The 24,568-nt window shown below is 42.7% G+C and overlaps 1 protein-coding gene across 3 annotated transcripts in view; it reads right to left on the bottom strand.

Annotated features, from left to right (window-relative positions):
* Window positions 1-5,609: 5,609 nt before the first annotated feature.
* The window catches only part of LOC118379987 (GPI ethanolamine phosphate transferase 2-like), a 129,347-nt gene continuing 110,388 nt past the window's right edge, over window positions 5,610-24,568 (bottom strand). For all 3 annotated transcript variants that reach the window (XM_035766987.2, XM_052511832.1, XM_035766995.2), the window contains 2 exons: window positions 20,845-21,005; window positions 5,610-12,052 (listed from right to left, as the gene is read on the bottom strand). In XM_035766987.2, coding sequence (XP_035622880.1) covers window positions 11,839-12,052; window positions 20,845-21,005 — 375 coding nt within the window. In that variant the 3' untranslated portion in view covers window positions 5,610-11,838. The remainder of the gene's footprint in view (window positions 12,053-20,844; window positions 21,006-24,568) is intronic.

Below are 24,568 nucleotides of genomic sequence, written 5' to 3'. Positions count from 1 at the left end.
CCAGTAAATACACATCTAAACACAGTTCTCCTAGGCTGGGTTGCCCTCAATTGAAGGACATAAACTGGGAGGGAAGAGAAGCTGCATAGAGAGGTGGCCTGGGAGAAGAGAAGTAGACCCCGCGGCAGGCCAAAACGAGCTGTCCATTGGATCAATACTTCATTCCGCCTCAGTATTTTTAGAACGAGCTCCTTCACAGCTTTGCCTCCCATAAATTGTTTGGCTCTCTACCAGCTGCCACTTGGCAGACAGTCAGCTCCTGGAGGATCAAAGGAGAGTGTGGAGAGTGAGGGGGGAGTGGCGCCGCTGAAGTAAGCTCAGCCTCAGAGACACAGCTGGATCTCACCAGGGTTGCACAGGCTAATTCCATCGGCCGCGATAGCAATTGGAGAGGCTGCTGCAGCACCTTTCCAAACACTCCCTGTATCGGTGATGGTGGTTTTAAATCATGAGCTAGTCATGATGTGTAGACTGCACTGGTGTCTGACACCGCCAACATTGGAAGACACTTGAGGATGTCCTAAAATGGACACTTTAATTGTTCTGCCCTTACTCCTTCATAGCGGCCATGAGAAGAATAACCTGTCATCTCACTACAGTACGATTCATATGTTGCCATGCATCTTTCATGGAATTACAACCTGTACTGACATCATCCACGTGGGCCCTTCATTCCAAAACTGACTGTTATCTGATCACACACCACCTGCACGGTCCGTTATCTCAACAGACCTGAGGTTGCAGAAAGTCATTGGGTTCACACTTCAGTCACGGATGTAGCCTAATGAGCTGACAATGCTGAATGGCAACTGAACGCTCCAGCGGGTAGTATGGAAACCCAGGAGCTCCTGCCTATTCACAGGGGGAGGACTGTGGGAGAAACAGTGCTGCTTATTAAACAGTGACACATCATTGATAGAGAATAAGTCGGTGGCTTGATCAAAGTTCCATGAAGGAAAGGAGTTTGTTCAGAATGTTTATACAGGGAGTTAGCTTTGAATATACAGTAGCAGTCAAATGTTTTTACACACCTACTCATTCAAGGGTTTTTCTTTATTTTTTACTATTTTCTACATTGTAGAATAATAGTGAAGACATCAAAACTATAAAATAATACATACGGAATCATGTAGTAACCAAAAAAGTGTTAAACAAATCTAAATATATTTTATATTTGAGATTCTTCAAAGTAGCCACCATTTGCCTTGATGATAGCTTTTGGCATTCTCTCAACCAGCTTCACCTGGAATGCTTTTCCAACAGTCTTGAAGGAGATCCCACATATGCTGAGCACTTGCTGGCTGCGGTCCAACTCATACGAAACCATATCAATTGGGTTGAGGTTGGGTGATTGTGGAGGCCAGGTCATCTGATCCAGCACTCCATCACTCTAATTATTGGTCAAATAGCCCTTACACAGCCTGGAGATGTGTTTTGGATCATTGTCCTGTTGAAAAACAAATGATAGAGCCTCCCGGGTGGTGCAGTGGTTAAGGGCGCTGTACTGCAGCGCCAGCTGTGCCATCAGAGTCCCTGGGTTCGCGCCCAGGCTCTGTCGTAACCGGCCGCGACCGGGAGGTCCGTGGGGCGACGCACAATTGGCCTAGCGTCGTCCGAGTTAGGGAGGGCTTGGTCGGTAGGGATGTCCTTGTCTCATCGAGCACCAGCGACTCCTGTGGCGGGGCGGGCCCAGTGCGCGCTAGCCAAGGTTGCCAGGTACACGGTGTAGCCTCTGACACATTGGTGCGGCTGGCTTCCAGGTTGGATGCGCGCTGTGTTAAGAAGCAGTACGGCTGGTTGGGTTGTGTATCGGAGGACGCATGACATTCAACCTTCGTCTCTCCCGAGCCCGTACGGGAGTTGTAGCGATGAGACAAGATAGTAGCTACTACAACAATCTCCTTCTCCATGCTTCATGGTGAGAACCACACATGCGGATATCAGCTGTTCACCTACTCTGAATCTCACAAAGACATGGTGGTTGGAACCAAACATCTCAAATTTGGATTCATAAGAACGAAGGACAGATTTCCACCGGTTGCTCGTGTTTCTTGGCCCAAGCAAGTCTCTTCTTCTTATTGGTGTCCTTTAGTAGTGGTTTCTTTGCATCAGTTCGACCATGAAGGCCTGATTCACGCAGTCTCCTCTGAACAGTTAATGTTGAGATTTGTCTGTTACTTGAACTCTGTGAAGCATTTGTTTGGGCTGCAATTTCTGAGGCTGCTAAATCTAATGAACTTATCCTCTGCAGCAGAGGTAACTTTGGGTCTTCCTTTCCTGTGGCAGTCCTCATGAGAGCCAGTTTCATCATAGCGCTTGATGGTTTTTGCAACTTCACTTGAAGAAACTTTAAAAGTTATTGAAATGTTCCAGATTGACTGACCTTCATGTCATAATGATGGATTGTTGTTTCTCTTTGCTTATTTGAGTTGTTCTTGCCATAATATTGACTTGGTCTTTTACCAAATAGGGTTATTTTCTGTATACCATCCCTACCTCGGCCCAACACAACTGATTGGCTCAAACGCATTAAGGAAATAAATTCCACAAATGAACTTTTAACAAGGAACACCTGTTATTTGAAATGCATTCCAGCTGACTGCCTCATGAAGCTAGTTGAGAGAATGCCAAGAGCGTGCAAAGCTGTCATCAAGGCAAAGGGTGGCTACTTCAAGAATTTCAAATATAACATATATTTTGATTTGTTTAACAGTTATTTGGTTACTACATGATTCCATATGAGATACTTCATAGTTTTTATGTCATCACTATTATTCTACAACGTAGAAAAGAGTCAAACAAAAAAGAAAACCCCTGGAATGAGGTGTGTCCAAACTTTTGACTGGTACTGTAGGTTTACGCTCATGACATGGCAAGCTTAACCTAGTTTGGATTTCAAGGCTCTGGCAAGTTAGCAATCAGTAGAACACAGAAAGTAGACATTTAAAGTCCACATTTCTTTTACCATATACACCCTCCTTTGTATTTATTCGGACAGTGAAGCTAAAACGTTTCATTTGGATCTATACACCAGCATTTTGGATTTGAGAGCATGTTTCATATTCGGCAACTTTACAAAATGTCACGAATGTCATGAATATCATACTCCCCCCAAAATGCTAACCTCCACTGTTATTGGTAATGCTGAGAGGTTAGCATGTTTTGAGGGGCATGATCTTTGTGCCATTAACATACTCTCTTATCATTATTCACAATTCAGTCATAGTTATCCGTAATCATGGTAGCATCCACATTAATGTAGAACTGTTTAGAAACATATTCTATTCGGATTTACAATAAAAGTGACTCCAAAATGACATAATACATAACTCACCATTCAGTTCCCATTGGGAAAAACATAAACCGAAACACAACCAAAACAAACTGTAAATGCATACACGTTTGCAGAGTCACAAGCTAAATGTAGTCATTGTGTGCTAGGAATATGGGACTAAATACTAAACCTTTGACTACTTTTATACACTGTAAGTGAATTTGTCCCAATACTTATGACACCTTGAAATGAGTGGGACTAGATACATCAAGTGTTTTAATTTAATATTTCTAACTGGTATACAGATATGTATGAAAATACCCTCAAATAAAAGGTGGCATTCTGTATGGTCGCCTCAAAACATTTTTATCTCAAATCCAAAATTAAAAGTTTTAGCTTCACCATTCAAATAAATATGGAGTAGAGTGTGTTCTCTGTGATATGGACTTCTCTCAGGATCCTCTTCAGAGCATTACAATGTCAATAGCCTACATTCTCATGTGTGTTCAATTCAATCCACACCATCATGCTCCTATTTGTTGAATATTCATAGGACAACGTGCTTTAATACAAAGTGTTAGGTGAAACCCTCAGAGGTATAAATGACTTTATCCCATGCGACTAGTTCCAGTGGTGTGGCTAATCAAAAATTAGACATGAACCAGAAACCTACAAATATAGTGAATCACAAATTAAACAATGAAAATAAAATAAACATTTCCGTCACAAATTAAAAAATGTAATAACAATATCGACAACCTTTTAGTGTCTGGACGATTGAACTGATAATCAGCATGGACATTTCAGGGAATCTAGCTTATAGGCTTAATACCAGGGTTTAAAAAAAATCTGTCATTCTCCATATGCTGAAATTAGTGTCTTTTTGAATAATAAAAAAAACAGGTGTGTAAGCATGAATGAGTGAGTCAGCAAGGCTAAATGAGCCAGCAAGCAATATTCTCCTGCATTGGCTAAATGACAAGATTGGGCTGTGAATTGTTGGCTGTATGAATGTAATATATTTAATACATTGGCTGAAAATCTTTGTGGTAGTGTACAAAAAGTCACACTCCATTCGCCAATTACTTGAAAATGTGTTTAGTCATTCGGAAATATTAGATTTAAAAAGCCTGATTCTGATGCCAGAGTAAACAAGGCCTGAAAGACTTCAGGGCTGTGGACATCCAAGCACTGCATTGAGGCAGAAATCTAAACCAGTCCTCTTCCTCCCTTTCTCTCTAGCCCCCCCTTCTTTCTCCATCCCCCTATCTCAATTAAGATGCAGACAGGAGCAAACCTCATCGGTGAGAGAGAGGGAAAGAGACAGAAAATAAACCTTAGGTAACGTGTAATCCCCCAGGCCTTTTGTCCTGCATATTCATGACTTGTTCTGTACCCATCTCATTTTTCTTAGTTTCATACTTTTTTTTCTTCCTCAAACTTTTTTTTCAGGGATGGAAAAAAGGACAGGTAGGGAATGTTTACTGAACTTCTGAAGGACACTCTTGAGGGAGATATGGCACACCTGAGGGTTCCCATTATCAGCGTTGCAGAAATGTGTGAACTATTAGAAAGAAATGGGATGACCGCTGCAGTATTGCTTTCACTCTCGAAGGGAAATATGTCCAGTATTTTGCTCTGCCTGTTGTGTGGGAGGGTTGAAGGGGGATTGTTCTCGGTCTCAAGTGGGAGGTGTTGAACCACCATAGAAGACAGGAGAAGAAGAACGCTCAGTGTTAATGTCATCAGTTTAACTTCATTGCCAGCTTTAACTCAATCACACCTCTCTGGGCTTAGTCTTTTGGGCAGTGCACCACCCTAAATTTCGGCCCAGTTATGCTATGATTCCTTTGCCATAAACACAAACTCAATGAAACATTCACTTGGCTGTACAAACCACAATTAAATTAGCCACACACTCTCGGGAATGTTGCTTTTCAGTCCAACTGTTGCTTAACATCATGGTCTGACCTGTGTTCATCTTTGTCAAAGTGATTTCAGAAGACCAATATTCTGATTTGGTCATAAGTGGTTTCAGAAGAGCTCTACTCTGATATGGCCATAAAATAGAGCTCTATTCTGATTTGGTCATAAGTGGTTTCAGAAGAGCTCTATTCTGATTTGGTCATAAGCAGTTTCAGATAAGATCAATTCTGATTTGGTCATCAGCGGTTTCAGAAGAGCAATATTCTGATTCGGTCATTATTGGCTTCAGAAGAGCGATATTCTGATTTGGTCATAAAGTGAGTTCAGAAGAGGTATATTCTGTATTATCTGTGTGTAGTCATATCAATCTACCATTGATCCACAAGTAGTTACACAAAAAACGACATGCTCAGGAATGGGCAATCTATTTGAAGAGGGGTTAGAAGATATTTTTCTATAGCAAGATGGGAGTGACATGAAACATGAAGTGATACAGAACTAAACCTAAAAAGATAAAAAAACAACCTATTATTTGAAAGGGATCATCCTCTCTCCTTCACCTCTTCTGCCCACATGGCTTGAAACAAAATAATGTAACACAATAGCAAAAAAACAATATCAGAAAACAATCTCTGGAGCTGTTGTGTCATATTCTATCATGTACAGGTTTAGAATTCAGGAGTGTATTAGAACATTTAAGCAAATCTATTTCTCCCGCTCCCCATTTCTACCCCACATCCACAGCCGAGGAGCTTAACTTTTAAAACTTTTTTGTCTTCGCCAAGGTCGACAATGCAAACATTTCTCGTCAAAATATTAGCATTCTCATTTTGAGATGAACGATTACTCTGGAAGATGAGCTTAGCCATGTGTAATAAGAACTGACGCAGGTACAGTGTGCAGAGATGGCTAGACGACACCACGGGTCGCTTACATTAAGTGGTTTAACTGTCGTTGTGCCCTGGGGAAATAGTATTTTTTATTTAACCTTTATTTAACTGGGCAAGTCAGTTAAGAACAAGCTCTTGTTTACAATGACGGCCTACCAAAAGGACTCCTGTGGGGACGGGGGCCTGGGATTAAAAATCTAAAATAAATACAATATAAATATAAGACAAAACACACATCGCAACAACAGAGACACAACGCTACATAAAGACCTAAGACAACAACATAGCAAGGCAGCAACACATGACAACACAGCATGGTAGCAACACAACATAACAACAACATGATAGCAACACAACATGGGAGCAGCACAAAACATGGTACTAACATTACTGGGCACAGACAACAGCACAAAGGACAAGAAGGTCGAGACAACAATACATCACACAAAGCAGCCACGACTGTCAGTAAGAGTGTCCATGATTGAGTCTTTGAATGAAGAGATTGAGATAAAACTGTCTAGTTTGAGTGTTTGTTGCAGCTAGTTCCAGTCGCTAGCTGCAGCGAACTGAAAAGAGGAGCGACCCAGGGATGTGTGTGCTTTGGGGACCTTTAACAGAATGTGACTGGCAGGACGGGTGTTGTATGTGCAGGATGAGGGCTGCAATAGATATCTCAGATAGGGAGGGTGTGAGGCCTAACAGGGGTTTATAAATAAGCATCAACCAGTGGGTCTTGCGACGGGTATACAGAGATGGATGACCAGTTTACAGAGGAGTATAGAGAGCATTATGTGGGTAATCATAAAATTAAAATTAAAAAAATTCTGCAGTTCTTTGATCTTCCACTACTTATATCTGCAATAATGTCTGACAGTATCCAGATTACCATCAAACAGTTTTTACGTGATTAAAATCAGAACATTTAAAAACTTAATGTAGAAATGAAGTCACAACTCTCACCAGAAAACAGCCAAATGGTTTCGAAAATGGTAAGTAAAAAATGTATTAATTAACAATAAAGGAAAATGTAATATATATATATATTTATAATAATACAAATAAAAAAATAGATTCAAATGTATTTGACTAATTACGCACATTAATGGAATATTGTTAATTTTGATAACCTGACCAATTATGTGATGCTATGTCATCCAGTGATAAAATGATGCGCCATAATGTTGAGGAAATTATCCTTGACCGTTCATCACTCCTCATTTAATTCCACTGTTAATGAGATCTCACGGGTACGAGCTTCAGTTTCAACTGTGCAAGTTGAAAAAGTAAATGTTTATACTTTAATATATGAAAGTTTACATAATCTATACTTTATTATAATTTATAGTTTTATAATTTAATCTTTAACCTCTTGAGGATGTTCTCTTAAACAGTGCAATTGATAAAAACATTTTTTGTATTGTTCACCTAACAGAAATAAGGGGAAAATGTCAGCACAAAGCTTCTTTGAAAACCTGTTGGGTGAGGGAGGATGAGTAAGCAGAGATTGCTGTTGTGGTCTTGGCTGTCTCAAAATGTTAGTAATTATCACCTAAAATAGCCCCCGATGTTTCTTAAACTAGAAATTCTAAAATAGCCCCCCATTTTTCTTAAACTAGAAATTCTAAAATAGTCCCCCATTTCTCTCAATCTAAAGAGATTCCACAATCAAGATGCATGACTGAATGGCAGATATTGCATCCACTACAGAATCAAGGCTGCATCTCTGTACATTTAGCCATAAATAAGACATACAGCAGATTAGCCCATCACAGTGGTCACAGCTAACACAAGGAAAACACATTTGACCAAAAAATTAAGACAAAATAACTTAACACATACATAGCTATTAGATTAAGGTGAGTAAAACATACATAAATCACATCTAATATCATATATTGAAAGTTGTGTGACATGCAATCTGCAACTTCATATGCTTATGTTATTATTGGACATGGAGAGTCCTTTATAAGCATATGGATCTCTGTTCAAGTTCTACAAGTTAACCAATCAGATTGTGTCAAATTAACTAACCGCTTTATACATTGGAATTGCATTCAGTATTCACAGGGACATTTTCCTAGGGGATATCTTCATGAAAGAAAACAACTTTAATTTAAGTAAGCAATTTATTAGTTCATTTTGTAATCTAATTTGATTCGCGTGTTAGGGCAAGGGCTCCCAATTGCCAATGATTAGGTTTCACAGGTCTGGCAGAAGTAGGAAGACATTCAATTGTGGATTGGAACACATTTTTAGATTAGAAATCAAATGAGCAATACAGAAATACATACATACATACATACATACATACATACATACATACATACATACATACATACATACATACATACATACATACATACATATATATATATCCACACACACACAACTAAAAGTATGCATATTAATTTAGGGTATGAAATAGTTGAATAAAGTTTAAATAAAAATGTTTAATTAAAATAAACAGCTTACGACCTGAGTATCCTATGGCAGGAAGTGGGAGGGAAGTATGGCTTGCTATCAGCTTGGAACACATCTACAGTATATCATTTACATAACCTATATAATTGATATAAGTGTATGGAGGACTATTAGAAATATAATGCAACTGGGATAGAGCACTACAGAGCCGGTGGTCAATAGAAGAACTTACTACTCTACTGGGATAGAGCACTACAGAGCCGGGGGTCAATAAAATAACTTACTACTCTACTGGGATAGAGCACTACAGAGCCGGGGGTCAATAGAAGAACTTACTACTCTACTGGGATAGAGCACTACAGAGCCGGGGGTCAATAGAAGAACTTACTACTCTACTGGGATAGAGTACTACAGAGCCGGGGGTCAATAGAAGAACTTACTACTCTACTGGGATAGAGCACTACAGAGCCGGGGGTCAATAAAATAACTTACTATTCTACTGGGATAGAGCACCACAGAGCCGGTGGTCAATAAAAGAACTTACTACTCTACTGGGATAGAGCACCACAGAGCCGGGGGTCAATAGAAGAACTTACTACTCTACTGGGATAGAGCACTACAGAGCCGGGGGTCAATAAAATAACTTACTACTCTACTGGGATAGAGCACTACAGAGCCGGGGGTCAATAGAAGAACTTACTACGCTACTGGGATAGAGCACTACAGAGCCGGTGGTCAATAGAAGAACTTACTACTCTACTGGGATAGAGCACTACAGAGCCGGGGGTCAATAAAATAACTTACTATTCTACTGGGATAGAGCACTACAGAGCCGGGGGTCAATAGAAGAACTTACTACTCTACTGGGATAGAGCACTACAGAGCCGGGGGTCAATAGAAGAACTTACTACTCTACTGGGATAGAGCACCACAGAGCCGGGGGTCAATAGAAGAACTTACTACTCTACTGGGATAGAGCACTACAGAGCCGGGGGTCAATAGAAGAACTTACTACTCTACTGGGATAGAGCACTACAGAGCCGGGGGTCAATAAAATAACTTACTACTCTACTGGGATAGAGCACTACAGAGCCGGGGGTCAATAGAAGAACTTACTACTCTACTGGGATAGAGCACTACAGAGCCGGGGGTCAATAAAATAACTTACTACTCTACTGGGATAGAGCACTACAGAGCCGGGGGTCAATAGAAGAACTTACTACTCTACTGGGATAGAGCACCACAGAGCCGGTGGTCAATAGAAGAACTTACTACTCTACTGGGATAGAGTACTACAGAGCCGGGGGTCAATAGAAGAACTTACTACTCTACTGGGATAGAGCACCACAGAGCCGGGGGTCAATAGAAGAACTTACTACTCTACTGGGATAGAGCACTACAGAGCCGGGGGTCAATAAAATAACTTACTATTCTACTGGGATAGAGCACTACAGAGCCGGGGGTCAATAGAAGAACTTACTACTCTACTGGGATAGAGCACTACAGAGCCGGTGGTCAATAGAAGAACTTACTACTCTACTGGGATAGAGCACTACAGAGCCGGGGGTCAATAAAATAACTTACTATTCTACTGGGATAGAGCACTACAGAGCCGGGGGTCAATAGAAGAACTTACTACTCTACTGGGATAGAGCACTACAGAGCCGGGGGTCAATAGAAGAACTTACTACTCTACTGGGATAGAGCACCACAGAGCCGGGGGTCAATAGAAGAACTTACTACTCTACTGGGATAGAGCACTACAGAGCCGGGGGTCAATAGAAGAACTTACTACTCTACTGGGATAGAGCACTACAGAGCCGGGGGTCAATAAAATAACTTACTACTCTACTGGGATAGAGCACTACAGAGCCGGGGGTCAATAGAAGAACTTACTACTCTACTGGGATAGAGCACTACAGAGCCGGGGGTCAATAAAATAACTTACTACTCTACTGGGATAGAGCACTACAGAGCCGGGGGTCAATAGAAGAACTTACTACTCTACTGGGATAGAGCACCACAGAGCCGGTGGTCAATAGAAGAACTTACTACTCTACTGGGATAGAGCACCACAGAGCCGGGGGTCAATAGAAGAACTTACTACTCTACTGGGATAGAGCACTACAGAGCCGGTGGACAATAGAATAACTTACTACTCTACTGGGATAGAGCACTACAGAGCCGGTGGTCAATAGAATAACTTACTACTCTACTGGGATAGAGCACTACAGAGCCGGGGGTCAATAGAAGAACTTACTACTCTACTGGGATAGAGCACTACAGAGCCGGTGGACAATAGAAGAACTTACTACTCTACTGGGATAGAGCACTACAGAGCTGGGGGTCAACAGAAGAACTTACTACTCTACTGGGATAGAGCACTACAGAGCCGGTGGTCAATAGAAGAACTTACTACTCTACTGGGATAGAGCACTACAGAGCCGGTGGTCAATAGAATAACTTACTACTCTACTGGAATAGAGCACTACAGAGCCGGTGGTCAATAGAATAATTTACTACTCTACTGGGATAGAGCACTACAGAGCCGGTGGTCAATAGAAGAACTTACTACTCTAATGGGATAGAGTACTACAGAGCCGGGGGTCAACAGAAGAACTTACTACTCTACTGGGATAGAGTACTACAGAGCCGGGGGTCAACAGAAGAACTTACTAGTCTACAGAAACAAAACAAACAATACCACAACAAAAGGAAGGAATACAAATCCATTTTCAAGAGATTGTGCTTCAAATGAAATGACACATTCAAATGAAATGATTTATAGAATTTACCCCATTACCCATTTTCAGCCCTGCTCAATAAATACCTGAACAGACTTCAGTAGAACCCACCACCTTAAAATATCTTAATCTTACTAAAAAAGTTGTGCTTTAGTCCATACAAGAGACAAAGTTCCATCTGAGAAAAGATATTGCGTACCAAAAGGTGAATTTGAACATTTTTGTATTAATTTAGCAGACACTCTTATCCAGAGCCACTTACAGGAGCAATTAGGGTTAAGTGTCTTGCTGAAGGGTACATCGACAGATTTTTCAGCTAGTCTGCTCAGGGATTCAAACCAGCAACCTTTCGGTTAATGGCCCAATGCTCTTAAACATTAGGCTACCTGCCACCCAAGTGAATGCTGCAGTCCTACAAGTCCAGTGCAGTGGACAGTACATTCCCACCTTCTCCTTCAGAGTGTAGGAGTGGGGCATCCAGAAGTCAACTAGGACAGTATAAGGACCACCATTACCCATGAGTCTTTGCCCTTCTCCTTAACCCCTTCCTGAAAGTTGAGAGCCCTCAGGGGCCGTGGGCTCCCTAGGGCATGCGGCTCTGCTCCATGGTGGTGAAGAAGAGGCAAATTGCAGCGGTGAGCAGTGTGTGCATGGACTCATACAGCAGCTTGGGTGAGAAGACGCTCCAGATGAAGAGATGGTAGCGCAGGGCCGTGACCAACACCACGTAGGCCGCCGCCGGCACGGACCGCAAAAGGGCCAAGCAGTAGCATCCATGGCCGACCGCCACTGAGCTCCTGGAGAGAGGAGGAGAAAAGGGAAAGATGGAGATGAGAGAGGGTGAAGAGAGATGATGGGAGAGAAGAGAGAGAGATTGATTATCTTTCAATCAGAACAATGGAAAAACAGATGTCACCAGCAGTCAAAAGAACAAATGCCTACTGTACCTGACAAAACAAATGGCATGAGACATCGCAGGATTGAAGGTTTGCATCTCATAGGTCACGTTTTAAAGCACAGATTTGAGTACACCACGTGTACATTTAACCTCCACATCTAAAGTATTTGATATAAAACAAATGCTATTGAACCGAGGCCTGGACTCAGACAAATCCTAATGCATCTCTCTTAGCCTTGAGGCACATGCTTTCAATCAGCCTTTCAACCTGAGAACTTGTATCTCGTCTGTCTCAATGCTTACGGTTGCATTAGCCTGACATCGACTCCTTAGTACCCCTGAAAAGAGCCTGACCTCATTGTCTATTTAGATAGGGCTGATAGATGCCAGCACATGTAGAAAGTACAGGATATGACCTTCGACGGCAGCCTTTCAATTCAAATGAAAGGCAGAGATGTAGAACAAGTTGCACACTCTTCAAAGGGTTGCCCACAGTCTCTCATTCGAAACAATCAGAAATACAGAGAACTGTACAAGCTGTTTGCACGTTGTCCTTTTATACTCGCTCTCTTTCACATTTGATCTCTTTCACACACAAGTACACATGTGCACAAACACACATTCAATCACAGCATCTGAAAACTCCTCTGAGTCATTTCAATGCCTTTGTCGGTCTGAACAGAGCCACAGTTCATCCCATATTCAGACGGGGATATTGCAGCCAGGTGAACCCAAAACTCTGGGGATGGAACTGCAGCAGGTAATCTCAAAACTCTGGAGGAGGAACTGCAGCCAGGTAATCTCAAAACTCTGGAGGAGGAACTGCAGCCAGGTAATCTCAAAACTCTGGAGGAGGAACTGCAGCCAGGTAATCTCAAAACTCTGGAGGAGGAACTGCAGCCAGGTAATCTCAAAACTCTGGAGGAGGAACTGCAGCCAGGTAATCTCAAAACTCTGGAGGAGGAACTGCAGCCAGGTAATCTCAAAACTCTGGAGGAGGAACTGCAGCCAGGTAATCTCAAAACTCTGGAGGAGGAACTGCAGCCAGGTAATCTCAAAACTCTGGGGATGGAATTGCAGCCAGGTAATCTCAAAACTCTGGGGATGGAACTGCAGCCACGTAATCTCAAAACTCTGGGGATGGAACTGCAGCCAGGTAATCTCAAAACTCTGGGGATGGAACTGCAGCCAGGTAATCTCAAAACTCTGGAGGAGGAACTGCAGCCAGGTAATCTCAAAACTCTGGAGGAGGAACTGCAGCCAGGTAATCTCAAAACTCTGGGGATGGAACTGCAGCCAGGTAATCTCAAAACTCTGGAGGAGGAACTGCAGCCAGGTAATCTCAAAACTCTGGAGGAGGAACTGCAGCCAGGTAATCTCAAAACTCTGGGGATGGAATTGCAGCCAGGTAATCTCAAAACTCTGGAGGAGGAACTGCAGCCAGGTAATCTCAAAACTCTGGGGATGGAAATCTCAAAACTCTGGGGAGCCAGGTAATCTCAAAACTCTGGGGATGGAACTGCAGCCACGTAATCTCAAAACTCTGGAGATGGAACTGCAGCCAGGTAATCTCAAAACTCTGGGGATGGAAACTGCAGCCAGGTAATCTCAAAACTCTGGGGATGGAACTGCAGCCACGTAAAACTCTGGATCTCAAAACTCTGGGGATGGAACTGCAGCCAGGTAATCTCAAAACTCTGGAGATGGAACTGCAGCCACGTAATCTCAAAACTCTGGAGATGGAACTGCAGCCAGGTAATCTCAAAACTCTGGAGATGGAACTGCAGCCACGTAATCTCAAAACTCTGGGGATGGAACTGCAGCCACGTAATCTCAAAACTCTGGGGATGGAACTGCAGCCACGTAATCTCAAAACTCTGGAGATGGAACTGCAGCCAGGTAATCTCAAAACTCTGGAGATGGAACTGCAGCCACGTAATCTCAAAACTCTGGGGATGGAACTGCAGCCACGTAATCTCAAAACTCTGGGGATGGAACTGCAGCCAGGTAATCTCAAAACTCTGGAGATGGAACTGCAGCCACGTAATCTCAAAACTCTGGAGATGGAACTGCAGCCAGGTAATCTCAAAACTCTGGAGATGGAACTGCAGCCACGTAATCTCAAAACTCTGGAGATGGAACTGCAGCCAGGTAATCTCAAAACTCTGTGGGAGGAATTTCAAGCCTGGGAAATTATCCCTCCCAAACAAATAAAGGCTAGTTGAGAGCTGCACTAAGGCAGTGGGTGGTAGTGTAATTTAGGGTAGGTGTTGAATCAAACACCTGTGGGTTTGTTTGTCTGCGTGTTCGCATAATCAGTGAGCGTACCCACACAAGCCCCCATGTAGGTGCCAACAGAAATTACTGTACTTAGCGACACACACTGAATGTGTCCTTCTATATCACTCTCACAAACAGCTATCAATGCACATAGCACACACATTTTGGGCCAGAAGAAAAGTATTGAAACAAAGGTCCGGACCTGAAATGTATGATGTTTTATCGCAAATCTCTTTAGCTCACATCAACATTTGTAGCATTTACTCTGACAATGACAATGCTATATGAACAGCTAACCAATGGGGTTTAGAAACTAAACATGATCAAGCACTAAATACATTTTAAACTATGTCATCTGCATAGGTGTGGAAGCTGGCACAATATTCAAAGATGATTTTTCTTAGTGGGAGCCATGTATAAGAGGGAAGTGGACAAAAAGTAGATCCCTGTTGGACACTGGTAATACCTGTATATGAATTCTGCTCTGTGTCAGAGAATTCTACAGGAGAATATCAGGCCATCCGCCTATGAGCTGAAGCTCAGCTGGGTCATGCAGCAAGACAATGATACCAAACACACAATCATGACTACATGAAAACGGCAAAAATCCAGACCTAATCCCAATTGAGATGTTGTGGTAGGACTTGAAACTAGCAATTGACTCTTGAAAACCCACAAATGTTGCTAAGTTCAAGTAGTTCCACATGGAAGATTGGGCCAAAATTCCTCCACAGTGACACCTAAAGGTAGAACAACCAGTTAATAAGTGTAAGGGGGCAATTACTTTTTCACACAAGGGCATTGGGTGTAGCATAACTGTTGCATAATAAATATGTAATTGTTGTATTTTGTTCATTCATGTTCCCTTTATCTAATATTAGGTTTTGGTTGAAGATCTGTTAACATTTAGTATAAAACAATATGCAAAAGTAGAGAAAATTTGAAAGGCAAATACTTTCTCACAGCACTGTATGTGTGGGTTACAGAGATGAGGTAGTCATTCAAAAATCATGTTAAACATTATTATTGCACACAGAGCGAGTCCATGCAACTTATTATGTGACTAGTTAAGCACACCTTTACTCCTGAACTTATGGGTTGAATACTTATTGACTCATGACATTTCAGCTTTTCATTTTTTTATTAATTTGTAACCATTTGTAAAAGCAGTCCACTTTGACATTATTGGGTATTATGTATAATAAAAATAATAATATATGCCATTTAGCAGACGCTTTTATCCAAAGCGACTTACAGTCATGTGTGCATACATTCTACGTATGGGTGGTCCCGGGGATCGAACCCACTACCCTGGCGTTACAAGCGCCATGCTCTACCAACTGAGCTACAGAAGGACCCCTATGTGTAGGCCATTGACAAAATCTAAATGTAATCCATTTTAAATTCAGGCACATTCAGGCTGTAACACAACAAAATGTGGAAAAAGTCAAGGGGTGTGAATATTTTCTGAAGGCACTTTTTTCTGTTACTCCTACACCAGAGGCGTATGACGCAAGTTACTGTATTAGGTGTAGTGTACTCTTCAGAGACTATACCCTCAAGGCATGTGTTGCTGTTCTGCACAAGCGGCCTATGTAGCAGGTAGCATTGACTGCACTGGGAGTGTGTGTGCTCAGCTGTGGCTCTGGTCTGCCAAGACACACACAGCTGGTGTAGCAAACCACAACAATGTAATTATTACAATGATGTTGTGATGCAGAACAGGCCACATTACTCACAAATGGGGCCTGATTCAACAGATATGTAATTAATCAAGGGATCCAGATTAATCCAACTCATTATGCATAATATCTACGTTTTAAAGGAATGCACATGAATAAAACTACACATGATTACATAAAAGGCCTACATAACCAGTAGAAAGACATTTGTCTTGTCTTTGTTGTGGAGATCACGTCTCTCAGCTCTATACATCCCCGTTCCTTTACAGCAGGAGAGACCTGTCCGGCATCTGGCGAATTAGGTGTCTGTTCATGTCCTGTCCTAGGCAAAGGTCTCTAGCTCCCTGATGAGGTAGTAATTGAAGGGCATTCCCCTCTTTGGAAATGAGTTCAGGCATTAGTCAAGCACCTTCACGCCTGTCCCACACCCACCCACTCTCCCTTTACTTCCTGTCCTCTTCTTGGGCTGGCTTTAGTATTGATCCAGTGCGCTCCCTCTATTATGACCCAGGGAGCAGGACTAAAAAGGGATGACTGCCTGTAAAGGAGTGTGGGATACAGGATGTGCGTCAAGGGATACCACCTATAAAGCTCTGGAGCATTTGAGAATTGTCCCCTTTTGACACTCAAAAACACAGCCCTGGCAATGCGTTTGCACCACATGTATTTTCCCATTTCTGGGTGCAGTCTGCACAGATTTGACCAGGATATATGTTTGAACTGCAGTAGCAAATGTTGGGAAAGGGGGTTATTGAATTCTCTTTGTTTGCTTTGACTACTTTGGAGCACTTTTATCCCGGTGAAAACATGGCCCTAGACAGATCCTATTCAACAGCAATGAAAACTTTAGTTTTATCTTCCCCTGTGGTTTTAGGGTTTCCCGACAAGGGAGGTATTGATCAAAGCCCATTTCCAGTATTTGGTTCTGTAGTGTGGATGCTGATGGGGCATAGTGCATTATAAATGAGCTGCATTGTGTCAGACTACCTAAGAGGTTCATTTATCACGCAGACGTCTCAAACTGCACTTTGTGAGTGGGGCCATTCTGGTGGAAAACTGCAGAGCTGGATGGTGGACGTGAATAATGAGAATTTACAAATCTCGGTCTGCTCGTATTATGTATGAGATACTCAGAGGGGATGGATTGTGTGAGGCACGTTTCCTCAGATGAATCAATTGGTTTATGACAGTGTTACAAATATGGGACTTTACTTGAACTGGCTTCCTGCAAGAGCATATGTAAGGGATAAAAAATTACAGGCTGACGTAGGGGGTTTGATGAGGTCCCCGAGGCTGAACTTCACAGTTAACAAACCAACAAACTACCTGTCATTAATATTATTGATTAAAATAAAGAAGAGGGCCATCAACTGAGAAGGTGACCAGTCTCAACTTGGCCACAGTTACGATCTGACACAGACAACATCATCGTAGAACAAAAATTGTCAACATATCAGTGGCTCTTGTTAGCGGGGCACAACTGACTGTCCTTGACTTGACACCAGAACCACGGGTGGTCCTAAAAGCCACCCAGATATGCAAATGGTGACATTTCGTGACATAGCGGAACGCAACTCGGTGACATAGAAGCAGACTCCCAAGGGGCGAGACAGGGAGTAATGGGATTTGGAATGTTCTCCTGCATCCGCACTATGATGCTAAGTCAAAGAGGGGATGATGTGACAGACAATTCTACCCATTTCTCTGCTTTAATTAATGTGTGTGAATGCATGTACAGTACCAGTCAAAAGTTTGGACACACCTACTCATTCAAGGGTTTTTCTTTATTTTGAAATTTTTTTTTACATTGTAGAATAGTCATCAAAACTATGAAATAACACATATGGAATCATGTAGTAACCAAAAATGTGTCAAACAAATCTAAATATATTTTAGATTTTAGATTGTTCAAAGAAGTTACCCTTTGTCTTGATGACAGCTTTGCACACTCTTGGCATTCTCTCAACCAGCTTCATGAGGTAATCACCTGGGACGCATTTCAAATAACAGGTGTTCCTTGTTAAAAGTTAATTTGTGGAATTTCTTTACTTGTTAATGTGTTTGAGCTGATCCGTTGTGTTCTGACGAGGTAGGGGTGGTATACAGAACATAGCCCTATTTGGTAAAAGACCAAGTCCATATTATCGCAAGAACAGCTCAAATAAGCAAAGAGAAATGACAATGCATCATTACTTTAAGACATGATGGTTAGTCACGAGCAATGGACATTAGCCTGGTGTAAATCTGTCCTTTGGTCTGATGAGTCAAAATTTGGGATTTTTGGTTCTAACCGCCGTGACTTTGTGACACGCAGAGTAGGCGAACAGATGTTCTCAATGTGTGTGGTTCCCTCTGTGAAGCATGGAGCAGGCGGTGTGATGTTGTTGGGGTGCTTTGCTGGTGACACTGTCAGTGATTTATTTAGAATTCAAGGCACACTTAACCAGCATGGCTACCACAGCATTCTGAAGCAATACTCCATCCCATCTGGTTTGCGATTAGTGGAACTATCCTTTGTTTTTCAACAGGATAATGACCCAAAACACACCTCCAGGCTATTTGACCCAGGAGAGTGATGGATCAGATGATCTGGCCTCCACAATCACCCAACCTCAACCCAATTGAGATAGTTTGTGATGAGTTAGACTGCAAAATGAAGGAAAAGCTACCAACAAGTGTTCAGCATATGTGGGAAGTCCTTCAAGGCTGCTGGAAAAGCATTCCTTGTGAAGCTGGTTGAGAGAATGCCAAGAGTGAGCAAAGCTGTCATCAAGGCAAAGGGTGTCTATTTTAATTATTTGTTTAACACTTTTTTGGTTACAACATGATTCCATATGTTTTATTTTATAGTTTTGATGTCTTCAATATTATTCTACAATGTAGAAAAATAAAGAAAAACCCTTGAATAAGTAGGTGTGTCCAAACTTATGAGTGTAAGTATATGTGTGTTCACAATTCCCTTTTTCCCTCTCCAAGAGCAGGACTTCAAAGTGGTCGTTTTCATCAATTATTGAAACGCTGGCGTGCATTAGGAGAAGGGGTCCCCCATGTTGGACTAGGCTTTACGATCTGCTTCGGCTGCATTTCGGAGCTAGTTATCACTCAACCTAATTGGAATTAGATGCCAGTAACAAAGAAGCTTAGAGGCCCCTTGAAAGAAGAAAAAAAACACCCACCCACAAACAGCTTTTTGATATTAACCACATCCTCCACCCTTTCTTTTTTCCATTCCATAACTGTTAGCTTATAGTGCTGTGATTCATACTGTAATGTACATTCAAGACACGGGGTAGCAACACTTATCTCATGTATTAATAATCACCTTCTTTTATCGTATGCTCTTTGAATTGTGCTCTAGGTGGCTAACTTGTTGCCGGAATCAAATGAATTAATGAGACAATCAATTAGGGGTGCAAGCGTTAAAACGATGTACAAAGTGTTCCCGGATCAAGGCGATCTCTTGCATCTTTGATGATCACTTTTGCATTTCCAAATAACATCCAGGGGTAGCTTGCTGCGCTGCTGTTTTGAATCCAAAATAAATTGGCATGTGGCCAAGGCGTTGTCATTGCATTATGATCCTGTCCCAAAAATTACACACTGCAGTCTCATGCTAGACGGGAAGAATATACTGTCCTCTTTTGTCTTTATGTATTATGGTACGGTAAGTGCTCAAATCAGTTTCCATTCCAGTTCCGTAAATCAGTTGAAATTCCATTCATGAACAATTGAATAACTGGAAAGTTTCACCAGCCTCTTGTTTTAGGCCGAATCAATGTTGTGAGTACATGGACAGGGCCCTCCCTGCACAATTAAAAAAAAAATGTAATTCAACCTTTAACTAGGCAAGTAATTTAAGATCAAATTCTTATTTACAACGAGGGTCTAGGAACAGTGGGTTAACTGCCTTGTTCAGGGGCAGAACAACAGATTTTTACCTTGTCAGCTAGGGGATTCGATTTAGCAACCTTTCGATTACTGGTCCAACGCTCTAACCACTAGGCTACCTGTGAGTACATGGGCATCCTCCCTGCACTAAATCATCATGTTGTGAGTACGTGGACGTCCTCCCTGCACTAAATCATCATGTTGTGAGTACGTGGACGTCCTCAATGCACTAAATCATCATGTTGTGAGTACGTGGACGTCCCCCCTGCACTAAATCATCATGTTGTGAGTACGTGGACGTCCCCCCTGCATTAAATCATCATGTTGTGAGTACGTGGACGTCCCCCCTGCACTAAATCATCATGCTGTGAGTACGTGGACGTCCTCCCTGCACTAAATCATCATGTTGTGAGTACATGGATGTTCTCCCTGCACTAAATCATCATGTTGTAAGTACGTGGACGTCCCCCCTGCATTAAATCATCATGTTGTGAGTACGTGGACGTCCCCCCTGCACTAAATCATCATGTTGTGAGTACATGGATGTTCTCCCTGCACTAAATCATCATGTTGTGAGTACATGGATGTTCTCCCTGCACTAAATCATCATGTTGTAAGTACATGGATGTTCTCCCTGCACTAAATCATCTGTTTCAAGGCTTTCAATCTACCAAATCTTCTACTTCATCATTGGTCTGCTACAGTAAGACAAACAAGCTCAAAAGATAAACCCATGGTTAGCTGGTACCTGGGCTGTGGATGTTCGAATGAATTAACTTATGAATGTATCATCACTAATGACACTTACTGGTGTGAGGGGGCTGAGTGTACAGTAACTGACCTCTTCTCTGAGCTGAGGTAGCAAACCAGGTGGGCAGCCCAGAGCAGGGGCCCGGCATACGTGCTGAGGGCGGTGAGGAAGAAAGCCGGGGCCTCTACGTAGCTCTCCAGTCCCACGAAGCCCACCGAGATGTCAACCGTGGCAATGCTGTTGGAGTTCCCCTACAGACAAACAGCCAGCCAAACAGAAGATCTCCGTTTTATTAAGCTTCATTTTCACACCTAGCCTTAGCTTACTTAGCTAACGTAGTAGTTAAATAATGTAGCTTAGTTAGCTAAAGTAGCTAACATACAGTAGCTAGTGTAGCTAAATACATTAGCTAATGTGACTGTTTAAGTTAACAAAATGTAGCTATGTTGGGTAACGTAGCTAACTAAGTTTGCTAACTTCACTAACTACATCTGACTTAACCTTGGGAAAAATTAATATACGAAGATTACGGAATACACTCAATGTTAACTTTCGAAAGGAGTCAGAAGCTGATACTATTAAAATGTGTCTGTCTCCTGCATGCTCCTCCACTTCGCAGGTAGCTATTCAGAGCTTGTCACCTCACTGGCCTTGTAAGGGCTGCAGTGATGGTGTAAAAACTCCCCTCCACCTTGTCTCTCCTCCCCACTGTTTTTGGCCCAGTCTTTCATTCCCCTTTCCATTTCCTGACGAGGGCTCAGGTGTGATGGAAGAGCTTTCGCGATTGCCGCGGGAGCTGAATTAATTCACCGGCTGATGAGGGCCACTAGCTGCCCTCTCTCTTGCCTGGAGGGGTGGATGGATGGAGTGAGTGCATGCGTGCTCATGCGTGTGAAAGGACCCATTCTGTCAAAGAGCCTGACTAAGCCACCCTCCAATGGACAAACTCAACACCATATTTTAGTGGATCAATTAAACTATTGAATCATGTATGTTCCACAGGGCCGACCATGGAGTGACTACAATAGGAGTTTTAGGACATTGGACTGTTCAGCTTGGCCTACAGTAGGGCTGGTTTACAGCTTTGTTGAACCATTAACCAGGGTCAATAATTTCATGCATGGGCACCTAAAGTGGTAATTGGTCATTCCTGACCCCTTCATAATGATCTGAGAGTGGTAACAAAGTGACAAAATCAAGGGGTTGGAGGAATTCAGGGACGGCAGAAAATGTTTTATCTGGTGAACACTGGGGCTGTGTGTGTTTGTGTGTGTGTGTGTGTGTGTGTGTGTGTGTGTGTGTGTGTGTGTGTGTGTGTGTGTGTGTGTGTGTGTGTGTGTGTGTGTCTCGGGATGTTAGGTATTGTGACAGCAAAATATAATTGTACACTTGATTATGTTCACTGAAACAGAACGACATGAGGAAATCTAGAAGACCTCTTCTATCCTGCATGAAAAAGTGACCTACCTACACACACAGAGTTAAAGTCAGAAGTTTACATACACATACCACTCCACAAATTTCTTGATAACAAACTATAGTTGGCAAGTCAGTTAGGACATCTACTTTGTGCATGACAAGTAACTTTTCCAACAATTGTTTACAGACAGATTATTTCACTTATAATTCAGTGCATTACAATTCCAGTGGGTCAGGCGTAGACCTCAACAAGACTGGTTCATCCTTGGGAGCAATTTCCAAATGCCTGAAGGTACCACGTTCAGCTGTACAAACAATAGTATGCCAGTATAAACACCATGGGACCACGCAGCCATCATACCGCTCAGGAAGGAGACGCGTTCAGTCTCCTAGAGATTAACGTATTTTGATGCGAATATTTTTATTTATTTTTTATTTCACCTTTATTTAACCAGGTAGGCTAGTTGAGAACAAGTTCTCATTTGCAACTGCGACCTGGCCAAGATAAAGCATAGCAGTGTGAACAGACAACACAGAGTTACACATGGAGAAAACAATTAACAAGTCAATAACACAGTAGAAAAAAAGGGGAGTCTATATACATTGTGTGCAAAAGGCATGAGGAGGTAGGCGAATAATTACAATTTTGCAGATTAACACTGGAGTGAGAAATGATCAGATGGTCATGTACAGGTAGAGATATTGGTGTGCAAAAGAGCAGAAAAGTAAATAAATAAAAACAGTGTGGGGATGAGGTAGGTGAAAATTGGTTGGCTATTTACCAATAGACTATGTACAGCTGCAGCGATCGGTTAGCTGCTCAGATAGCTGATGTTTGAAGTTGGTGAGGGAGATAAAAGTCTCCAACTTCAGCGATTTTTGCAATTCGTTCCAGTCACAGGCAGCAGAGTACTGGAACGAAAGGCGGCCAAATGAGGTGTTGGCTTTAGGGATGATCAGTGAGATACACCTGCTGGAGCGCGTGCTACGGATGGGTGTTGCCATCGTGACCAGTGAACTGAGATAAGGCGGAGCTTTACCTAGCATGGACTTGTAGATGACCTGGAGCCAGTGGGTCTGGCGACGAATATGTAGCGAGGGCCAGCCGACTATAGCATACAAGTCGCAGTGGTGGGTGGTATAAGGTGCTTTAGTGACAAAACGGATGGCACTGTGATAAACTGCATCCAGTTTGCTGAGTAGAGTGTTGGAAGCAATTTTGAAGATGACATCGCCGAAGTCGAGGATCGGTAGGATAGTCAGTTTTACTATGGTAAGCTTGGCGGCGTGAGTGAAGGAGGCTTTGTTGCGGAATAGAAAGCCGACTTTTGATTTGATTTTCGATTGGAGATGTTTGATATGAGTCTGGAAGGAGAGTTTGCAGTCTAGCCAGACACCTAGGTACTTATAGATGTCCACATATTCAAGGTCGGAACCATCCAGGGTGGTGATGCTAGTCGGGCATGCGGGTGCAGGCAGCGATCGGTTGAAAAGCATGCATTTGGTTTTACTAGCGTTTAAGAGCAGTTGGAGGCCACGGAAGGAGTGTTGTATGGCATTGAAGCTCGTTTGGAGGTTAGATAGCACAGTGTCCAATGACGGGCCGAAAGTATATAGAATGGTGTCGTCTGCGTAGAGGTGGATCAGGGAATCGCCCGCAGCAAGAGCAACATCATTGATATATACAGAGAAAAGAGTCGGCCCGAGAATTGAACCCTGTGGCACCCCCATAGAGACTGCCAGAGGACCGGACAGCATGCCCGCCGATTTGACACACTGAACTCTGTCTGCAAAGTAATTGGTGAACCAGGCAAAGCAGTCATCCGAAAAACCGAGGCTACTGAGTCTGCCGATAAGAATATGGTGATTGACAGAGTCGAAAGCCTTGGCAAGGTCGATGAAGACGGCTGCACAGTACTGTCTTTTATCGATGGCGATTATGATATCGTTTAGTACCTTGAGTGTGGCTGAGGTGCACCCGTGACCGGCTCGGAAACCAGATTGCACAGCGGAGAAGGTACGGTGGGATTCGAGATGGTCAGTGACCTGTTTGTTGACTTGGCTTTCGAAGACCTTAGATAGGCAGGGCAGGATGGATATAGGTCTGTAACAGTTTGGGTCCAGGGTGTCTCCCCCTTTGAAGAGGGGGATGACTGCGGCAGCTTTCCAATCCTTGGGGATCTCAGACGATATGAAAGAGGTTGAACAGGCTGGTAATAGGGGTTGCGACAATGGCGGCGGATAGTTTCAGAAATAGAGGGTCCAGATTGTCAAGCCCAGCTGATTTATACGGGTCCAGGATTTGCAGCTCTTTCAGAACATCTGCTATCTGGATTTGGGTAAAGGAGAACCTGGAGAGGCTTGGGCGAGGAGCTGCGGGGGGGGCGGAGTTGTT

This window comes from Oncorhynchus keta, chromosome 4 (assembly GCF_023373465.1).
Source record: "Oncorhynchus keta strain PuntledgeMale-10-30-2019 chromosome 4, Oket_V2, whole genome shotgun sequence".
Lineage (NCBI taxonomy): Eukaryota > Metazoa > Chordata > Actinopteri > Salmoniformes > Salmonidae > Oncorhynchus > Oncorhynchus keta.
The sequence above is the reverse complement of the archived record's forward strand: the minus strand, read 5'-3'. Positions and strand labels throughout refer to the sequence as shown.